We start from the raw sequence: 19,963 nt of genomic DNA, 5'->3' as shown, positions 1-19,963 counted from the left end.
GTCAGTAGCTTACTAAATGACCCAAATGGCATAGAAGTGCTAACAAATCAAAAGCATCACATGAACCAAAGAGATAATAAATATGTTAAATATATAACCCATAGATCTGAAACTTTTCATTGGGTCATATTGGATGGTTGTTTGCTAATGCTTAGTCAACAGTTAAAAAGAGAACTTTTATTTTGGAATATCAAGAAAAATTGGATCATTAGGATATGTATAAGATCACTTTAACATCAACCAAGTTTAAAAAAGAAGTCCAACACTCTTCCCACTATACTAAGACTCACTACTTTGCTTATTCTCATCATACGCTTTATTCACTCCAAAAAACCTCTAATGTGGGCTTACACATTGCTTATACAACTTAAGACTAAGAAAAAATTAATTGATATGAAAGTATTCCCTTATAATCCACAATTTATGATCCCCGTTCATGAAATTATTCACTTGCAATAACATCCTAGGGTAAGCAGTTACTTCAAAGTTCAACTCAACATCTGTTAACCAATAGAAGAGAATGATTGATCCTATCAGCAGTTGTTAGCTTCCAATGTTTCTATATCTTTGGCCATTATTTTTTAAGCTATTCACTATGAATCCTTTTTGATAACTTTGAAAAAATTAACATGTAAATGCTTTATCAATTTTCTTGATAATAGCACAATTTTAATACATGAAAATTTATGAGAACTTTCATATATAATACGCTAGGAAAAAAAGAGTCCCTTTAAATGATTACATTACTAGGTTTACCCATTTAATGCATGATATTATTTGTTTTAATATCTTATTTTGTAAGATAGCTCTACGTTATGGTTGAAAGATTTACCTTATAATTATGTCATAATGAAGAATCTTCTATAAATGATGTCTAATTTCAATTAATACAAGGCATCAAAGTATAACATTATTAAGGAAATACTACCTTTCACTCCATCCTTTTCATCTTATATGGAGCACTCATGGAAGAATTATAAATGATCATTGCTCGATTAACCCAACTATCTCTATCATTATGATGGATATTATAGTAACCATCATGATGTTCATGACAATTATGACACTTGTGACTTATGATCAATAGAAGTGCAAAGATTGATATTTTGGTGTGATTGGCACTCAACGTCCACTCATGCCAAGATCGTTATCATAGGTCAAAATAAGAAATAATTAGAACATTCGGTCACAATATGCACTCTTACTAGCATCTACAAACACAAATTTCTACCCCTGCCAGAACAACCAAAAGCATGAGAAGCCTTCACTATATAACCTCAATTAGATAAATCTTAAGAAGTTTTTGGTTTGATTCTCATCCCACTTGTTTGATGTGCATTATTGGCCATGTTAGCTAGCCAGTGGCACCCCTCGTAAATCAAGTTGAACCAACATATGCCAGCATCATTGATAGAATTACTACATTAAATAGAGAGTTTGGTCCCAATGCCAACCTTTGACACTGTCATATTAAATGACTGATAGGTAAATGTATTACCATCTTGTTCTCATCATTAATAACGGCGCTCCTACCTCCCGCAACATCCACAATGTGCGATAATTATCCAACATCATAAACCACTATGACAATTTTTAAATCCTTTATTATTTCCATTTTCTTCATCTGAAAATAAGTGTCCATCTTCCATAGAAGCTAATTCTAGCATATAAATAATATTTGATACAAAAGGAGATCCACATGATATTTCCTTCAATCATTTCATAACTCCACATAGCAAAGAAAGCCTCAAAACACTAACATCATCACAAACTATAAATACAATAAGATTAATTTAGTTACCTGAATTTAGCAAATATGATTTAAAAAATGATGATCAAATAAATACACTATTTCCTAAAGAAATTTTCCAGAGCCCTAAAATAGAAAAAGGAAACCAAATCAATCGCTTGTGAGGAATAGGAGCTGGTTGGATGCCGAGACAGGTTACTAGAGTTGGATGCCAACCTACATAATCCTCTTCTTGCTCGCCTCTCTTGCAAGGACTTGAGAAAAACAAATGGTTCCTGATAAGCTAGAGCTTCACCATGACTAAGGAATGATGTACTAATTACTGTAATTGAGAGCACGAGTATAAACAAGATTGCTTTCATTTTTGGAACCTTAATTAGGTAGATCATGCCAATTGAGCGCTGAACTTTTGAAGTTATGCTGCAGAATTTCAATCAGTTCTCAATGATCTCTCACTGAAGGAGCTACAAGGTTTAAATGAGGATTTGTTCTTTAGTTATCATGCAAATAAAATGATTACGAGTGGTTGCTGTGATTTCACCCACTCTAATTTGAGGCAATGTCAGCTGACCTGTAGTAACAGGGAGCCTGTACCTATGTTGCACAACTAAGATAAATGGGGAACATCATCTTTCCAGCTTTAAAATATGTAGTATTTCAACTAATTGATCATACCATGAGTTTAATTTGTATTTAAATCTATTTCATGACTTCATTTCATACCCAACCAAATAACCTTACAGAATAAAATAATAATATATTTAATTTATCCTATATTTGAAATACGCATGTATTCCAAATACTTGTAAGCAAATAGCCCAATAATGACCATTAAATATGACATGACTATAAATATTTCCAACTAGTTGAAAATCTACTTGGGAGCATATTGGTTTAGTCAATATTTCCACATGAAGCTGAATAATTTCACGCAAACAAATCCATTGTTTATTTTGTCATAAATTTGCAAAAAAACAGTCAAACCAAGAAAACTGACTGCCTTTACCATGCGAAAGATTCATTCAACACTGCAATTACTTTGTTCAAAATCAAACCACCTATTAAAGAGAAATGCAATAAAAAATGAAAAAAATTTGCATACATGCAAACAAAACAGGAGACCATGTAAAGATTGCATTTACAACAGTGCAGATAACGAAAAATTCACTTGGTAAAAAGCATTGAAAGGATAATGAAAAACTACTAAAATTTCAAGCTTTTGCTGAGGCATTGAAAAAAGGAAATTTTATCTAAACATGGTTTTAAAGAGTACCTACCAGTTATTCATCAAGTTCGAACAAGATCCATATATAGCTACAGAGTAGTTGAAAATGGATCAATTACATAGTTAACAAAACCATTGTTTACATAATCAGAGCAGGTACAGAAGTCGCATTGTTTATATACGAAAAAGACGATATCAGATCAGCTGAGGATACTGCTTTGCTTGCTGCCTAACCCGTTGTTTGTATTCCACAGGATCCTGCAAATCAATGTCCTTAGTAGACCGGTTATATATGAGCTTTACATATGCATAGACATACTTAAATTTAAATCTAATTACATATAAAAATATATCTGTAATCATTTATATATAAATGCAACAAATTTTGATCTGATGCTTAAGCTTAATCCAATGATGGATCGACTCAATTCAAGTTCAATCCGTGCAAGGCTCAACTTATTAGCTCGTTGATGTCAATCGAAGCAAAAAGCCGATCCAATTTCCAAGCAATCTTCAATTTTCAATACAAATTTTGAATCCTACTTTAAATAAGATGGTCTGGGACAGAATTTGTAACAGTTAAAAGCAAATTTTATGCCAGCTTCTCAACTCAATTTCGAAGAAAAGGAAGACTAAATTAATACCACTCAATTCTTATGCATTTACAAATCTAACATCTAAAATTCAATTTTTACACAAGAAGGTGTATTGCACTTTTTAAAAGTTAAAATAGTGGTATTTTTTACATGAAAGATTTGAGTGTAATAAATGTAAAAAGCAAAATTTAAGTCTTAGATATGTAAAAACATAAAATTTAGGTAATATTTATGTAAATGCCCCAAAGAAAATTTTAAACAAACCAGCCCTCAAAATTCCATTCAACTTCCAAAGCAAATTTTCTTAAAACTGTAGCACACAATTCTTCTATGCCAGAACGGCATTCACCAGAATTACGGCTGCAAAGCAGATAAAAATTATCACCAAAAAATGCGCACTAGGATAGGTATTGAGGCCACCTTGGAGGGCCTATTATATAACCAATTACGAGTATAAAAATGTTTCAGGGGAACTTTTGAAATGTAATTTTACAAAACCTGGATAAAAAGCTGATATCCATCATTCTGAGCAGGGTCAGCAGGATTTGGCTGATCAAGTAAATCCTGTATCCCCACAAGAATTTGCTTCACAGTGATGGCAGGTCTCCAACCCTACAAGCGTCAAACAATATACATTAAAGCATCAAAAGTTGTCTGTTGCCAAAAATTTAGAGTCATTGACTGCATAAAAGTGCACATAGAAGTGGCTTACACTATCCTCGTTCAGAATTGAAAGGCAAACAGTGCCAGAGGGGTAAACATTTGGATGGAAGAACCCTTGTGGAAATCTGCACTTGGGAGGCCTGCTTGGGTAGTCCTCACTAAACTGGAGTGTTAAGGGGTAGTGACCACCATCCCACTCAGTCTGCAAAAAGTAGTTCGCACATTAGCCGGTCCCATGCCATAAAATTGCCAAAAGTTAGATTATAAATTAGCCAAAAAGGCATGTCAAGAATATAATCATGATTTAGCTTTTTTTTTTTTTTGCCAGCTCAACGACAAGAATAGCATTATACTTTCTTCTCTTATTTTTGTTCCTTTTTATTTATTTATTTATTTTAGCAGTTCAATGAAGAAAATAGCATAGAAGTGAACGGAAAATATTCACTTGAAAATAGCATGATTCAATCAGGGAAGAATGCATAAACTAATTGCTAACAAATTGATGCAATCAAGCCATTCAGAGTGCAGTTCTAATGTTCTGAAACACCGAGCTGCAATAAGTCCGGATAACTGATTGAAGTTTTAAAGAGTAATAGAGAAATCCTCGCACAATCTCTCTTAAAAAAATATAATAGCAAATAAGTAAATCTTTCCAATGGATATGAGAATCAATTTAATGACAATAAATACAGTTAATTACAAAATTAAGTAGTTAGCTGGATTTGTACCTAGTACACTAGACTTAAGATGCTCAAGAGAGAGGAGAAAAACAAAACATGCAAATTAGTTAGTGAATCACATAATTCAGTCCTGAGATAAAATAACTCATTTCAAATATTGATGGCATTAGAAAAACATAAAACCACTCTTCCACAGTTCTGTACAGCAGGACAAGTCCTAGAGAAATAATAAAGGAAACAAGAAGGAAACACTCGCTAATCAACTCAGGTGTCTAATAAGACATAAGGCCTGAATACCAGAATAGAAAGCTTATCCCAATATTGAGCTTACTCCCATTAATTCATTTTTTGCCTTTTGATTTTCATCCTCTCATTATGCCAAGTTTTTTTAGACAAGTTCCACATCATTTCATACTATTCCCATAACATTGATTTGCCCAACATTGATTTACTAAGCAACTATTTTGCCAACATTCTCAATTCCATAACACAAGCAGCTAGTTCAGTCCTTCTTAGCTGCCCATGACTTATTAAGTGTTACTTAGATTGCAATTTTCTAAAATCAACCCAACAGCAACGGCTCTTTTCACTCCAATGTGCAAACCAAATTTAACTGATAAAACATTTAAATAGCTAGTTAATGAATTCCTCTCAATCCAACCCTTTTTTCTAATGGTTAAACTAATTTTTCAGAAAAAAAATTCTTTACGCTTCATTTGGTAATGTTATGAATTTTATGAATTTTATAATGTGTTGTCTTATATTGCATGAAATAAAGTAGTCACCATACTAGGCAGCGATAACCAATTAAATCCGAAAGGGAGCCTTCCATAGTCATAAAACCATGGATGGGGCTGCAGAAACAGGGTAAGAACTTTGGCTAAGCATTTCCATCTAAATTTAAAAAAAAAATTAAAACGGAATGCTAAGCAGTGCTCTTTTTTGTGCCACATATCAACAATAAAAAAAAATTAACACATTAAGCGAAGCAATTTAAAGCGTTCTTCCTTTTTATTTACTCTGCTAAGCATTGTTAAGCTAATTTACAAGGATAGACATATAACCGGAAATCAAACTTGAACTATGTCCAAATATAAATCTTAATATTAAATAAAAATATAAGTTATAAGCAAGTCCATGTGGATGTGCACTAGAACTAAATCCATGATGCAATGCGTTACGACATTGCATGCGTAAAGTTATACCTGATTGGTTCATTCTAGTAAATTGTTTCCTGCATTTGAAAAGAAATTTTTTTTAAAATAAAAAGTTTACAAAGCATTTAGATACAATTAAATTAATATAAAACGAGATAGTTACAATAATGTAATCAATTAATAATAATCTATTAAAATTTTTATAGCAATATAACATAAACAACGGGAAAAAAAGACAAATTTATTGGCCATTACTCTTTTAATAAGTGATATTTATTTATTTTACACACCATATTAAAGCAGGAATGTTCAATTGAATCTTTTGGCATTACTTCCAGATGTGTATACAAAGAAATAGTCATCATGGGCTGGAAAAGATGCTAACAAGCCTAAAAAGTCTTGACAACCCATTTCTTCGAAACCCAATTGCTCAGTATCAACTGTTGAGTACCAGTTGCCAAGTATCAGCTGATGAGTACCAGCTGCCGAATACCAACCGCCCAGTACCACTATCGAGCCTTAGTAGTCGAGCATGAATGAGCAAGCAGTCTGCGCCCGACCGTATTCAACTATCAGCTCTCTATGTCACATCAACAAACATCACATTATGCTAAATTTATTTAATATGGACTCTTTGTAAGTCGAGAAGAGAGGAAGACTATCTCAAGCCTTATAAAAAGAAACGATTTCCTACTCTTAGAGGGAACTTTTTTCTTCTTCTTTATCAGAGTGTGCATTCCAGCCCTCTTCGCTTCCTCCATAAATCTTAGGTAGATTGTATGAGCTCACGAACATTTCGGGATCCAAAAAAATGAATGGCATGTTACTTCATTTTATAAGCCATTTGTGGTTAAGCAATCCATCCCACTATCAAAAAACTTAAATCTCATCAATCGACATACATCTATGTGCAAGGATCCACCACCATGTCAAAAACAACAGTGTTTGGCCCTCTGCTCTTCAATGATAGACAAACTTCTTTATTTCTATAAGCATCAACCTTAGCAAACTTTTGAACCATCTAGTGACTATGCGGTAATCAAAGGAGGTTTGCTTCTTATAAGCTGAATCCCAAAAATTTTTTGAAATATAGAGATATTGCTATGGCACCAACCCGCATCTCCAAGTTGACAATGATGGCATATGCTCTGAATTGTCATCATCTACCCAAAGATCTACGACCACATCATCCAAATTTAGCGCTTGCTCCTCAAACGGTATTATTGTTTAAGACATGCCTCATATAGCTTAACCGCTCACTCCTTCATGGATATACTTCCAATAATTTCTATGTAGCTTTATTGCATATCCTGAAACATGTTTGCTCACCCCCACTAGGCGTCAACGCATAATCAATTCCATTTTCTCTTTAAAAAAATGCATATAAAGCTCAATCGCCCCACCATTGGCATTATCAACAAGCATATAAGTACTTAGAAAACCTTGGAGGGTATTAATTCTCTCAAAGAGAATGTCATTTATAAGATTACTCTAACCCTAATTTAACATTAGGAGGCAACTGATAGAGCTTCCTCACATTTACAAAAAGCTTGACTCCATTTTAAGAAACATACCTGTGAAAATTCTAAAGTGGTTGTTCTCCAAAGTCGCTGAGATAATCACACAATTGAAGCATGTGTCTAGGTCATAGTCATGAGCAAACTCCTACAATCAATCATGGAGAAGGTCTGCTAAGGCCTAAGACTTCGCCATAACCCCAAATAGACTCCCTTAAATCCCACATGTTGTTATCGTACTCAAGGCAAAATCTCACATAATAGTCCTAACCAGACTCCTTCATTTTGTCTTAAGTAAGTTTGTGATCATTGAATCATAAGTCAAAATAACATCCCCAAGCAAAATCTTGAATTCAGTATCAAATGAGGTAATTCTATGGTCATTGTGGTATTAACACAAGTCAAACTTTAGTGGAATCTTGATTAATTTCTACACAAGATTGTGGTCATTGAAGTTAGGGCTGTCAAAAAAGCAAATCGTTCGTGAACAACTCGTGTTTGATTCGTTAAGCAGCCCGTCTTTGATTGTTCATTAAGCAAGGGAGCCGAACACAAACAAAGGTTTGTTTGTTCTGTTCGGCTGGCCTTGGCTCGAAATAATTAAATAATTAAAAAAATATTTAATCATCTCATTTTTATATTAATTTTTTATATTATATTTTAAAAAAGCATATAAGAGATTTGGAGGGTATAAATGCAAATCGTAAAACTTAAGTGTTAGATATGTAAATAGTTAAGAATTGGTTGGTATGTACTTAAATGCCCAAAAGAAAAAAAAACAATCGTAAGCCTAATCCCATCTCACGATATGGCTATCAAAAAAGCTCATTGCTCGTAAACAGCTCATATTCAGCTTGTTAAGCGGCTCGTGTTCGAATCCTTTGTTAAATAAATGAGTCGAACAAGAATACTTTTTTAAACTTGAATTAAACGAGTCAAACACAGATAAAAATAAATTTTAACGAGCCGAACACAAACAAATTTTGGGCTCACTCAAGCACGACTCGCTTACGCCCCTAATTGAAGCATACACCCTAGTGATAACCCAGAGTGGGTGGTCAGTTTGTCAAAGCATTAGATGATGCGACAACCTCAATGCACTTTACCATTAAATACTGAACGAGGTTTTGATTGCTAAGGAATTACAATAGACCGCGTCCTTGAGCAAAGTCCATTCAATCAATCCAATGAGAGGTTTGGTACAACATGGTATTAGCATAGGTCACAACCCTTAGCAAACTCCTTCATGCAACCCTAATGAGGCTGCAACCAACAAGGGCACAAGTCAAAATAACAAACCAAGGAAATTACTTCATTCAATCTTATGAGAGGTTTATAGCCATTGAGGCATTCACCAAGGTCATGAGCCATTAATATATTTAACAATTCAATCCTAAGCTAGGTTATGGCCATTGAAACGTACGCCTAAGCCACACCACTGAATGAACTTCTCAATTCAATCTCGTGAACAAAGTTATGGTTGTTGAGGCCTAAAATTAAGCCACAACCTCGAGCAAACTAATTCATTCAATCACAAAGTTATGGCCACCAAGGCTCCCCAAGCGGACTCTTCATCAATCTTAGATGAGATTATGGTCGTTATGGCCGCAAAACAGACTCCTCAATTCTATAATAGATGATCTCCAAACAATTATGCTAAGGTAAACGCCAATTTGAACTTCACTCCTTCAATACTATATATGGTTGTAGTCTTTGGGACAAAAGCCCAAACCACAACCTCAAGTTAGCTCCTTAATTCAATCCCAAGTGATATGACAGCCAAGGCATCAATTCGAGTCACAACCCTAACCAGACTCACATAGTCAATCTCATATAAAATTGTGTTCGCTAACCTAGAGTAGACTCCATTCAATAAGCAAGGATATAGTCATTGAAGCATAAACCCAAGCCATGATCCAAAGCAAACTCCTTCATTAAGTCCTAGCTTAGGTTATGGAATTCAGAGAATTCGCTTAAGTATCCCCCAAGGAAAATTCTTAATTCAATCAAAAGGAAGGTTGCCACTACCAAGGCCTATGGCCATGCCACAGACCTAAAAAAACTATTAAACTTAATCCCTAGAGATTTATCACAAGCAAGCTTGTCATTACCAAGGTATAAGCCAAGGCCTCAATCCCTTGAGAGTTGCAGTTGTGAAAAAATTCACAAAGGCTACAACATCCTTACTAAATTCTTAACTCAATATTATGTGGATATATGATGTTATTGAAGCATTAAGCTGAGCCATAGTCTCTTTGGACATCTTTAATTGCCTCTAAGAAGTTTGTAACAACCAAAAGTCCTAACTCGTGAAACAAAACACATAACAATCTCTCTTATCCATTCATAAGAGATCTTGCGAAAACCCAATCTTACGTGGAACACCCAAACATCCCATTAAGAAGTCATCAAGGAAATTTTGCCCGAACAACCTTTTTATATGGCAGATTCATCTAAAATAATAAGCACGCCAAAGTCTGAATTCGTTTCATAAAACCTGAACAATCTCTCTTATTCATACATGAGTGACAACATGAAAACACAATCCTATGTTAAACATCCAAAAATCTGATTACCAAGTGGTAGAAGAAATTTTGCTCAAACAACCGTCCTTTAATGAAGATTCATCTCCAGCCATAAGCATGCATTTAACAAGGAAACGCCAATACACCCTTAAAATATTTGAATGTTAGGCAAATTCCAAAAGAAATTCAGAGATTGTCCAACTCCAGCGAGTATGTGAACACTTAATGGCCATAAATATACAAAGAAATAAGGAATTATTACATATCTGAAAAAAAATGCTTTAAAAAGCTACCTTTTGATGGAGATCTATGTGTTTATACAGTGAATTGATGATCAAAATAGATTTCAGCAAGTTTGTTTTAGTAGTTTTATTTTATTTTACTTCATACTTTTTAATCTTTGATATTTGCAAATGCTTGATAATGTCAATATGGAGAAGATATTTATTTCAATTTATTATTTAATTACATGGCTTAGATAATAGAATGGATGACTCAATTTAAGTGTGGTTTCCCTAAAATAGAAATTCTCACTAGAAGCGAAAGTTATCCTTTATCCAAGCTATCAATAGCTCCAAACTATCTTTTTTTCCTAGCAATTTTCAATAATATTAGTCATTTACGGAGCCTACATCCCATGCTCAAGTAAAGTTTATTGTTGATGCTAAATTATTGACTGGCAGCTAGTCTTCAATTATTGCCTCAATTGAGGCTTGACTGCAATAATTGTTGTTGCTCTTGACTTCATTTATTGCTATTCTTCCATTTATTGTCGTATTGTAGGCGTACAGGTTTATTTTGGATGCACTATTTAAAGCAGTGCCATTTTTTGAGATATCTATCACGTGCAACTTTGATTACAAGAATTGTGGTGTAAATTTCAATTGCATGCAAATTTTTTGTATTTCAAATTTCTTATTGATTAATTAAAATTTAATTGACCTTTGGATTATCACTTTGGTTCAAATTTTCTTGTTTACATATAAACAAGTAATTATTTAAAATGGATGGCCAACGAACTATGATTTTTTTTTTTTTTTTGCATTTCTTAAATTTATTAAATCATCCTGGCCTCAATCTTTGGAACCACTGCATCACCTTTAGAAAACTATTACTCCATTCCTTTATCATTGTCAATCTGATCACTCACCATCCTAAGAAAAAAATAAACTATAAATGAGATGCATGAAAGGAAGATAAAGAGATCAAAACCAACTAATTTTGATGTAAATGATCATAAATCAACTTTGTGGTGAATTAAGATGTATACCAATGGGACAACAATCCTCTGTTATCAGACAAGATTGACTCAACACCGAAGCTCACTATTGTTAAAAGGCTCATCAAGCACGAGGTGCATGGAGTAAGGTTTGAGATTACATCCACACATATGCGTTGATCTGATGAGCAGGGCTAGGAGGACCCTGGCCTGACTAGATAAGATTAAGGGAGGGTTGGTCAGCCCTCTCTAGGCCTAGGGTTGCCTCCCAATTAGAGTGGGGTCCACTCCTAAGAGTAGTAGGTAGATTTAATTGTTAGTTTTTAATGTTTAGGGTTTAGTTTCTATTGTGATATGCTTTGAGATAACTGTTGGCATCTCATTTTCCCTCTACGGATTGTATCATACAGTTCTAAGCAGTGTTTCGGTTGTATCTTAGTTTTTAGGTGGTGTTTATCCTTCTTAAATCGTTTCCCCATCTTGTCCCATATAGCTCTCATATTCCCTCCCCTTCCTCCTTACTGCCACCACCCAGAGCAACCCTTCCACAGTTGTTCCTGCTACATGACAACAGTTTCAAGGAGTTCGGACAAAAAGTACTTTGGTTCCAGCTTGATAGCCGCCTCCTTGCCACCACCCTGGAGGACAAACCCTAGCTAACACCACCTCCACCCTAGATCCAACCCCAACTCCAGGCCTTGTGTTGCAATTTTGTTGTTAATTCAGATTTCTCTACTATTTCTTGTAATTTCAAACTTTAAATTTAGTAATAATATTTATTTCCCTTGGGTGTTTGTTAAATTTCAGTATCATTTGGTATCAGAGTCAGTCTATCCCTAGTTTCATCCTGGGGTTGTCAAATCCACCAATATCTAACCCAAATTCCACTCAAAACCTTTCCTCATTCATGATTTTCAAAATCAACAACCTTAATTTTTTTTTGCAACCTAAATCACGCCCATACACCCTCTTTAACCTCCCAAACCTAAACCATGGTCATACCACCGATAAAATAGGTGTTGGAAGCGAAAGTTACCATGAAAGAGATATAGCGATAAATCCGCCAACTTCAACAAAGACTTGCTGAAATTGAGGAAGGGACCCAGGGAGAGATCATCGTTAATCATGATAATGAGATTCAAGGAGGAGAGAGAGATTAAGATCTGAATCTCTTCCATAGGGATGATTTAAAGGAAGAGAATAGGTCACGATGCTTTATGATTCAGTATCAAGAGAAGATTGAAGGCTACAATGACGTTTGGAGGATATAGAGACACGAGGGTGAAAGTAGATTTACCGAATTGTGAATAGAGAATGAATCTGGATGACTTCATTGAATAGTTGCAGGCTATTGAGAAGATTTTTTAGTATAAAAGGTATCAGCCAATAGACAAGTGAGGTTTGATGCCATAAAGCTAAAGAAGGGTATCTTTATGGTGAAAAAATCTGAAGAGAAAGATAGAAAAAAGATAGGAACAAGATTACTAATTGGGAGAAGATGAAGGAGATGAGGAGAAATTATCTACCCCCAGAGGACATGTTCTTAAGGTTACATCACTTACATTAGGGGGAGTTGTCAATTGATGAATTCCTAGTGGAGTTTGAGCAGCCCATGCTAAAATGTTAGCTGAAAGAACCAAAGGAGAACACCATGTCTAGGTATTTGGGAGACTTGAAATCAGCCTTCAGTCATGTCGTTCAACTGCAGCTTACTTCTCACTGAGTGTCGTTCATACATTGGCCCTGAAGGTGGAGAAATAACATAAGAAGATCAGGACCCTGTCTTCATTCAGACAATCGCCAACAATTAGAGAAAATAAGAGTACATCTGAGGAAGGTGTAAAAACTATCCAAAAAGATGATAGAGTTGATCAAAGTAGGAAGAAGCCCAAGAGGAATAGTACACTACGCACAATGCCTGCAAAGTGTTTCGGATGACATGGGTTTGGACACATCTCCTCTTGGAGACATAAAAGATAGTGAGGAGGTGCATAAGTACCATCTTCTAGATGGAAAGGGCGAGATGCTTGTGATTCATCACCACAACTTTTATGGCAGTTAGACTGTGAAGGAAAAGGTGTGCAGTCGTATCATAAATGGAGATAATTGTGAAAATGTGGTTTCCATATGGATGATGGACAAGTTGAGTCTCACTACTGAAAGATATTCTCAGGCATATTCCCTGACTTGGTTGAAGAAGGAGAACAAGGTCAGCCTTGACAAGGCATGCCTCATAGAGTTTTCTATTGTGGATCGGTTACATGACCAGGTGTGGTGTTATGTTGTACCCAGAGACATCTGTCACATTCTATTAGGGAGACCGTGACAATTTGATTACAAGACTCGGCATGATGGATTCAAGAACACTTACACGCATTTATTATAGATAGAAAGCCTGTAGTTCCTACCTCCTGCGGAGTCTGACGTTATAGGTGCTTTTGTCGTGAGAGAGGCATTAGTGGATCCATTTTAGTGATGTTAGAGGGTAGTGAGATAGAAAAGTCGATATCAAACACATAGCAGCCATTAAGGAGAGAGTTTCAGGCACTCTAACTGAAAGCTTACCGCTAAGGCTACCACTATTAGAGGAGGCTCAGCCTGTCTTCATTTTAGAATGGAATGAACCTACCTTGAGACATTTTTGAAAGAGTATGCGGAGTACGCTTGGCACAAAATTCTAGTTCAGTTCAGCAATGTATCCATAGATGGTTAGATAGATTGAGATGGTTACTTGCACTTTGGAAAATCTTCTCAGGTGTTTTGTGGGACAGTGCATCCGACAGTATGATCCAGGTGCTTCTGGAGACACTGTCTAAGACCCACCAATCTAAGAAGACTACGGCAGCTCTGCCACCGTCAACGTGGATGATCTGATGCCATATCATAACGAGTTGGAAGCTTCCACAAATGAGGTTGAAGCTCCATCAATCAAAGTAGACAGACGCGAGGGCTGGTGGGACCCTGGACCGGTTCGGTCCAGGTTGAGAGAGGGCTAGTCAGCCTTCTCTAGGCTTAGGGTTGAAGTGGGGCCTACTTTTAATGGTAATAACTATATTTAAGTTTTTAATTGATAACCAAGGTTTAATTGTTGTTGTGATTTGTTTTGTGATAGTCGTCGGCATACAGGCTGTATTTTAGGACTCAAGTGGTGTTCCGACTGTATCCTGATCTCTAGGTGGTATTTATCATTCCTATGCATTTTCCCTATCATTTCCTACATTGCTCCAACATTCTCTCCCCTTTCTCCTTACTTTCGCCACCCAGAACAACCCTCCAGCATCTCTTCCTGTTATTTATTGTCCAAACACCTAGAAAATGTTGTCTTGTTGTTTCCAGCTTGCTAGCTGCCACCTTGCCACCACCCCGGAAGGCCAAATCTTAGCCAGCACTAACTCCACTTAGATCTAACCCCAATTCTAGTGTTGTGTTGTTGCTTTGTTGCAATTTTAGATTTTCCAAATGTTTATTATAATTTCATACTTTGAAATCAATAATAATATTGATTTCCCTTGGTTGTTTGTTAAATTTCAGTATTATCGTCATTATTGCATCCACCAAATTAAAAATAATTAAGGTTTTGGATTAAAATCTCAACACTTGAATTTACCATTATCACCTAGCCATCAAACAATATGCAAAAAGGGTGGGTTGAAATCTAAACACACAAGTACATTATGATATTCTCTTCATCAAATGAATGATCGGGGCATGTAGGGAGTTTGTGATTCAAATTCACTTGCAGAGTTTATGAGGAACAATAATATTAAGTTTTTATTTAAACTTTTATTAAAAAATAGGAGCTTGCTTTACCTCGTCTTCTTAATAGAAGAGAGGATGAGCTGATAGTTTTGCTGCTCGGAACTCATGTCCAATGAATTTTGACCATGGACAATGAGCAAACAAGAGAGGAAGAGAGTTCAGGGTGAAAAAAAGAGTATGATGCATTTATTTCTCGCTTCAATGTCACATCCTAAGGCCTCATATTTATCACAAAAAAAGTCACTCAAAATCTATCCATAATTCCAACTAAATACTTAAATTTAGAAAATCATATCCTAAATATCCTACATTCATTAAATTATGGATAACCTTATAAACAACTTTGAAGTAATGGGTACGACAAATCATTTAATCAATTTTTAAAATAGGAAATTAAACAAAACCATAGCTTAAAAAAAAAAGAAACAGAATATAATCATAGCTTGCATATGAGAAAATAAGGATAACAACAGAATAAATTAAGTAAATAATATCTTCATTCGAATTTCATTCATTTCATAATCATCCCATCTATTTTGAATTTTCAATTTGGTAATTCATTCTCCTTAATTTATATTTGCAATTTTCCTAATGTACCTGATCATACCTACTTATTTAGAGCATTTCCTTCTATGAATGAAATTAATCACAAAATAAGATAAATACATCACTAATGATGTCAACCTTAATTACAAAAAAAAGTAAAATATTTTTGCCTGGGCTAAATAGCTTGTTAATTTCATGTTGACCATTTGAGAATCCCTCCACCTTTCAAAACTCGTCTCCATATTTTTTTCAACAAAACAATACATAATTCCCAAACATTGATAAGGCTGACAAATTTAATTTTGGACACAAATTGATCAAGCTTGATGAAATTGAAGGTGATGTACTATCCCAAGAATTGAATTGTGCTTGATAAAATCTTTTCGCCTTTAAAGCATCTTAATAACACAGGCCAATTGTCCCATTTGAATGCATAAAACTTGCCCCACCATCATGTCTAAATTCTTGGGTGCAAGATCAACATCCTTAACATGTGGTTCACTCTAGTACTCACTTCATAGTGCTCTGGCGTCATAGCCATTTCCGCTAGGACTCTTACTTGAACTATGGTTTTCTTTGTGAGCGTGCCACCAAGTAGAGTAACCATAAGTACTTCATCTTTTCGTTCATCATCCTTCTTTTCTACCTCCTTTCTATTCTTTCCTTATAAACTAAACCCATTATCACAATCTATTATTTCCTTTAAATACAGCAAACATAACCCACAATCATGTCAAACTTTTTTGGTAAGAAATCAAGATACTTAGGTGCTCACTCAATAATTCATTATCTTGGGTCATAACCACTTCCTCTTGGAAACTTACATGGCCAATGAATTCCGTTGTGGGTAGGGCTGTCAAAAAAGCTCGTTGTTCGCGAACAGTTCGTGTTCGGTTCGTCAATGAGTTCGTGTTTGATTCGTTCGATAAGTAAACGAGACAAACGCGAACAAATTTTTTTCGTTCGGTAGTTAAACGAACCAAACACGAACAGTGATGCGTTCGTTCGTGTTCGAATCGTTATTGTTTGAAATATAAAATAATATAAAATAATTATATATAAAAAATTTATTATATTTTAAAACATTAAATTTTATAAATTATAATATATAATAAAATAATAATAATAATATATTAATATACTATAGTAGTAATATACTAATATAGATATTGTATATTTATATAATATAAGTTATATAATTAATATATAATATTATTTTTATATATTAATATTAGGGATGTCAAACTGGCTCGTCGTTCGCGAACAGCTCGTGTTCGGTTTGTGTTCGGCTCGTTCGTTAAGAAATGAACACGAGCTTATTTCAAACAAACTAAATTTTAAACGAACCGAACACGAACACAAGCTTTGTTCGTTCGTGTTCGGTTCGTTTACACCCCTAGTTGTGGGCATGGCGTCAAGGAGATCAACAAAAAGTATTTTTTTTATCTTTTCCTTCATTGTCTCTTTCCTCTTTTTTTCCACATTTTTCACTTCTTTTTTATAAACTAACACCTCATCTTCCTCACAATGTGTTGTCTCGTTTGAATACATCAATCCACACCCACAATCATGTCAAACCTTCAACGTATAAAGTCAACCTCCTTGGGTACTCACCCTACAATTTACTATGTGTTGTGAAAAAATGACGGCAATAAAGCAAAAAATGGAATGAGAAAAATTGCACACAGAAAAAAACACCATAGCGACACATAGATTTACGTTGTTCAGCAAATTTGCCTACATCCACGGAGCTGCAGAGGATTTATTTCTTCGAGGAATTACACTGTCGAGCGACTCGACGTTTACAAGAAAATCTCTATTTTCTTCTCTCCCTTCCTCTATCTCTCTCTCTTCCTCTTTTTTTATTAGCTCTCAAGATGACTTGGCTTGGTCTTGCTTGACTTTTCTTGGCTTGTGGCTTGTGGCTTTTGGCTTTGCTTGGCTTGCATTTCCTTTAAACCAAAAGAGAATATTTATAGAAACCATAAGAGCGGTAGGTGGGAGGTAGGTGAGCGGTAGGTGGGATACTTAATTAAGAAGCTAATTAAATTCGGTGGACCAGGTCTCTACATTACCCAACAATTCTCCCACTTGGAAACTGTGACACTAAATGCATCACCTACTAGCTGCATCATCTACTAGTTGTACCGAACTTCTCCTCAAACATGATATCCTCCACCTCTGCAACTCGAAACTCCTGTCTTCATGTCAGAAGACCAGCTGAAGTTGAGCACAACTTCAGCTTCTCACGAGTAACGCCCTCAGTTGACATATCACCGTCAACGTAATCTCGTATCACCAAGTTGTATATGTTTACACTCTCTCTGCATGGGCAATATTTTGTCTCTGCTGAAAGTCCTTTTCAACAAGTTCTGCCTTGTACCTCTAACTGCCACCAAACACAGTCTTCAACCGGTACACCCACTTGTTATGCAATGTCTTCTTCATTGGTGGAAGTTCTGCTAGCTCCCAAGTTTGATTCTCTGGCAGGGAATCCGTCTCGGGAATCCGTCTCCTCCTTCTTGCTCCTTCTTGGTCAGCTCCCAAGTCTGATTCCCTGGCAGGGAATCCGTCTCCTCCTTTGTCAGCTCCCACTTACTCAAATTTTTATCTTGCAAGATTTCTTCATAACTCTGTGGTTCTCCACCATTTGTCTATATAAGATCTGGTTTTCCTGCCTTTGACGCTCTACCACTTTTCAGGAAATGGACTTTCTTCTGCTTCTCCATAATGCACCTCTAACTCATGTGTTCACGCCTGAGTAAATATGTAGTCATATATAGTATGTCAGTTTTCTTACTCCGAGTCATTATTAATGCTCCTTTGGTAAACTTCCAGATGCTATCTGAGAACTATACTGAATGACCACCCTCATTGAGCTGCCCAACAGAGATGAGATTTTTCTTCAACTCAGGAACGTGTCTGACCTTTTGCCTTTTGCAATGTCCATTTGCAATGTCCATTTGCTCTTATTAGGGAGTACAATATCAACGTCTCTCATCTTCATCACGTCCAGAGCTTTTTCATCGGTCAGATGTACCTTCTCAAAGTTAACTGCAACATAATTTCACATTAACTCCCAACGAGAATATATATGGAAGGAAGCCCCTGAATCCAGTATCCAGTCATCAACATAATTGTGAACTGTCAGAAATAGGGCATCCTGTATTTCTTCAGTTACAACATTAGCGTCATCATTCTCCTTCTTATTAAGATTCCTGCAGTTCCTTTTTATGTGGTCAGCCTTGCCACATTTCCAGCAGGTTGTCTGTTGACCAGAATTTGATTTTGATCTTTTTCTATTTGAGTTCCTGTCATGTGATCTCCCTCTGTAATCAACATTCAGCACCAAACTTGAACACGAGGCATCGCCAAAAACTTTTCTGCGCACCTCCTCAGCCAAAATCAAATCATGAATATCATCATATTTCAACTTAGATTTACCTGCAGAACTGCTAACTGCCATCCTCATAGTTTCTCAGCTATTTGGCAATGAAACCAACAATATCAATGCACGTATCTCATCATCAAAATCAATTTCAACAGATGTCAATTGATTTGTGATAGTATTGAAATCATTTAGGTGTCGAGCAACAGACACACATTCCGCCATCTTCAAGTTGAATTACTTTTTCATCAGATATACCTTTTCTTCGCTGATGGCTTTTCATACATACCTGATAAAGCCGCCATGAGATCTGTAGTAGTCCTCTCCTTGATAACATTGTGGGCAACCGATCTCGACAGGGTTAATCATATAACCAGCAGAACCTGTCGATCTAACAGATTCTATTCCGCCTCATCCATCTTTTTTGGTAGCTTTCCCAGTAACGGAAGATTAAGTTTCTTCTCATAGAGGTAATCCTCTATCTACATCCTCCAGTAAGTAAAATCTGTGTCATTGAACTTCTCGATCCCCGATGTCATCACTTCGTCTCTGTCCATTGTTCTTCCTTAGATTCAAGCCCAAGCTTTGATACCAGTTATTGTGAAAAATGATGGCAATAAAGCGAAAAACCGGATCGAGAAAAATCACAAAACAGAAAACAACTGTGAAAAATATAAAAAATATCAAAGCGACACACAGATTTACGTGGTTCAGCAAATTTGCCTACGTCCACAGAGCTGCATAGGATTTATTTATTCGAGGAATTACACCGTCGAGCGCCTCGACGTTTACAAGAAAATCTCTATTTTCTTCTCTCCCTTCCTCTCTATCTCTCTCTCTTCCTCTCTTTCTCTTAACTCTCAAGATGACTTTGTTTGGTCTTGCTTGGGTTTTCTTGACTTGTGGCTTTTTGCTTTTGGCTTTGGTTGGCTTTTATT

At 35.7% G+C, this 19,963-nt stretch overlaps 1 protein-coding gene across 1 annotated transcript in view; it reads right to left on the bottom strand.

Annotated features, from left to right (window-relative positions):
• Positions 1 to 2,966: 2,966 nt before the first annotated feature.
• LOC110026580 (SUMO-conjugating enzyme SCE1-like) overlaps positions 2,967 to 19,963 on the bottom strand; it is a 47,560-nt gene continuing 30,563 nt past the window's right edge. Inside the window, exons 4-6 of the mRNA XM_020727565.1 lie at positions 4,284 to 4,436; positions 4,070 to 4,183; positions 2,967 to 3,233 (exon numbers count right to left, since the gene is read on the bottom strand). Coding sequence (XP_020583224.1) covers positions 3,171 to 3,233; positions 4,070 to 4,183; positions 4,284 to 4,436 — 330 coding nt within the window. The 3' untranslated portion in view covers positions 2,967 to 3,170. The remainder of the gene's footprint in view (positions 3,234 to 4,069; positions 4,184 to 4,283; positions 4,437 to 19,963) is intronic.

The sequence above is a fragment of the Phalaenopsis equestris genome, unplaced genomic scaffold (assembly GCF_001263595.1).
Source record: "Phalaenopsis equestris unplaced genomic scaffold, ASM126359v1 Scaffold000381, whole genome shotgun sequence".
Classification (NCBI taxonomy): Eukaryota; Viridiplantae; Streptophyta; class Magnoliopsida; order Asparagales; family Orchidaceae; genus Phalaenopsis; species Phalaenopsis equestris.
The sequence above is the reverse complement of the archived record's forward strand: the minus strand, read 5'-3'. Positions and strand labels throughout refer to the sequence as shown.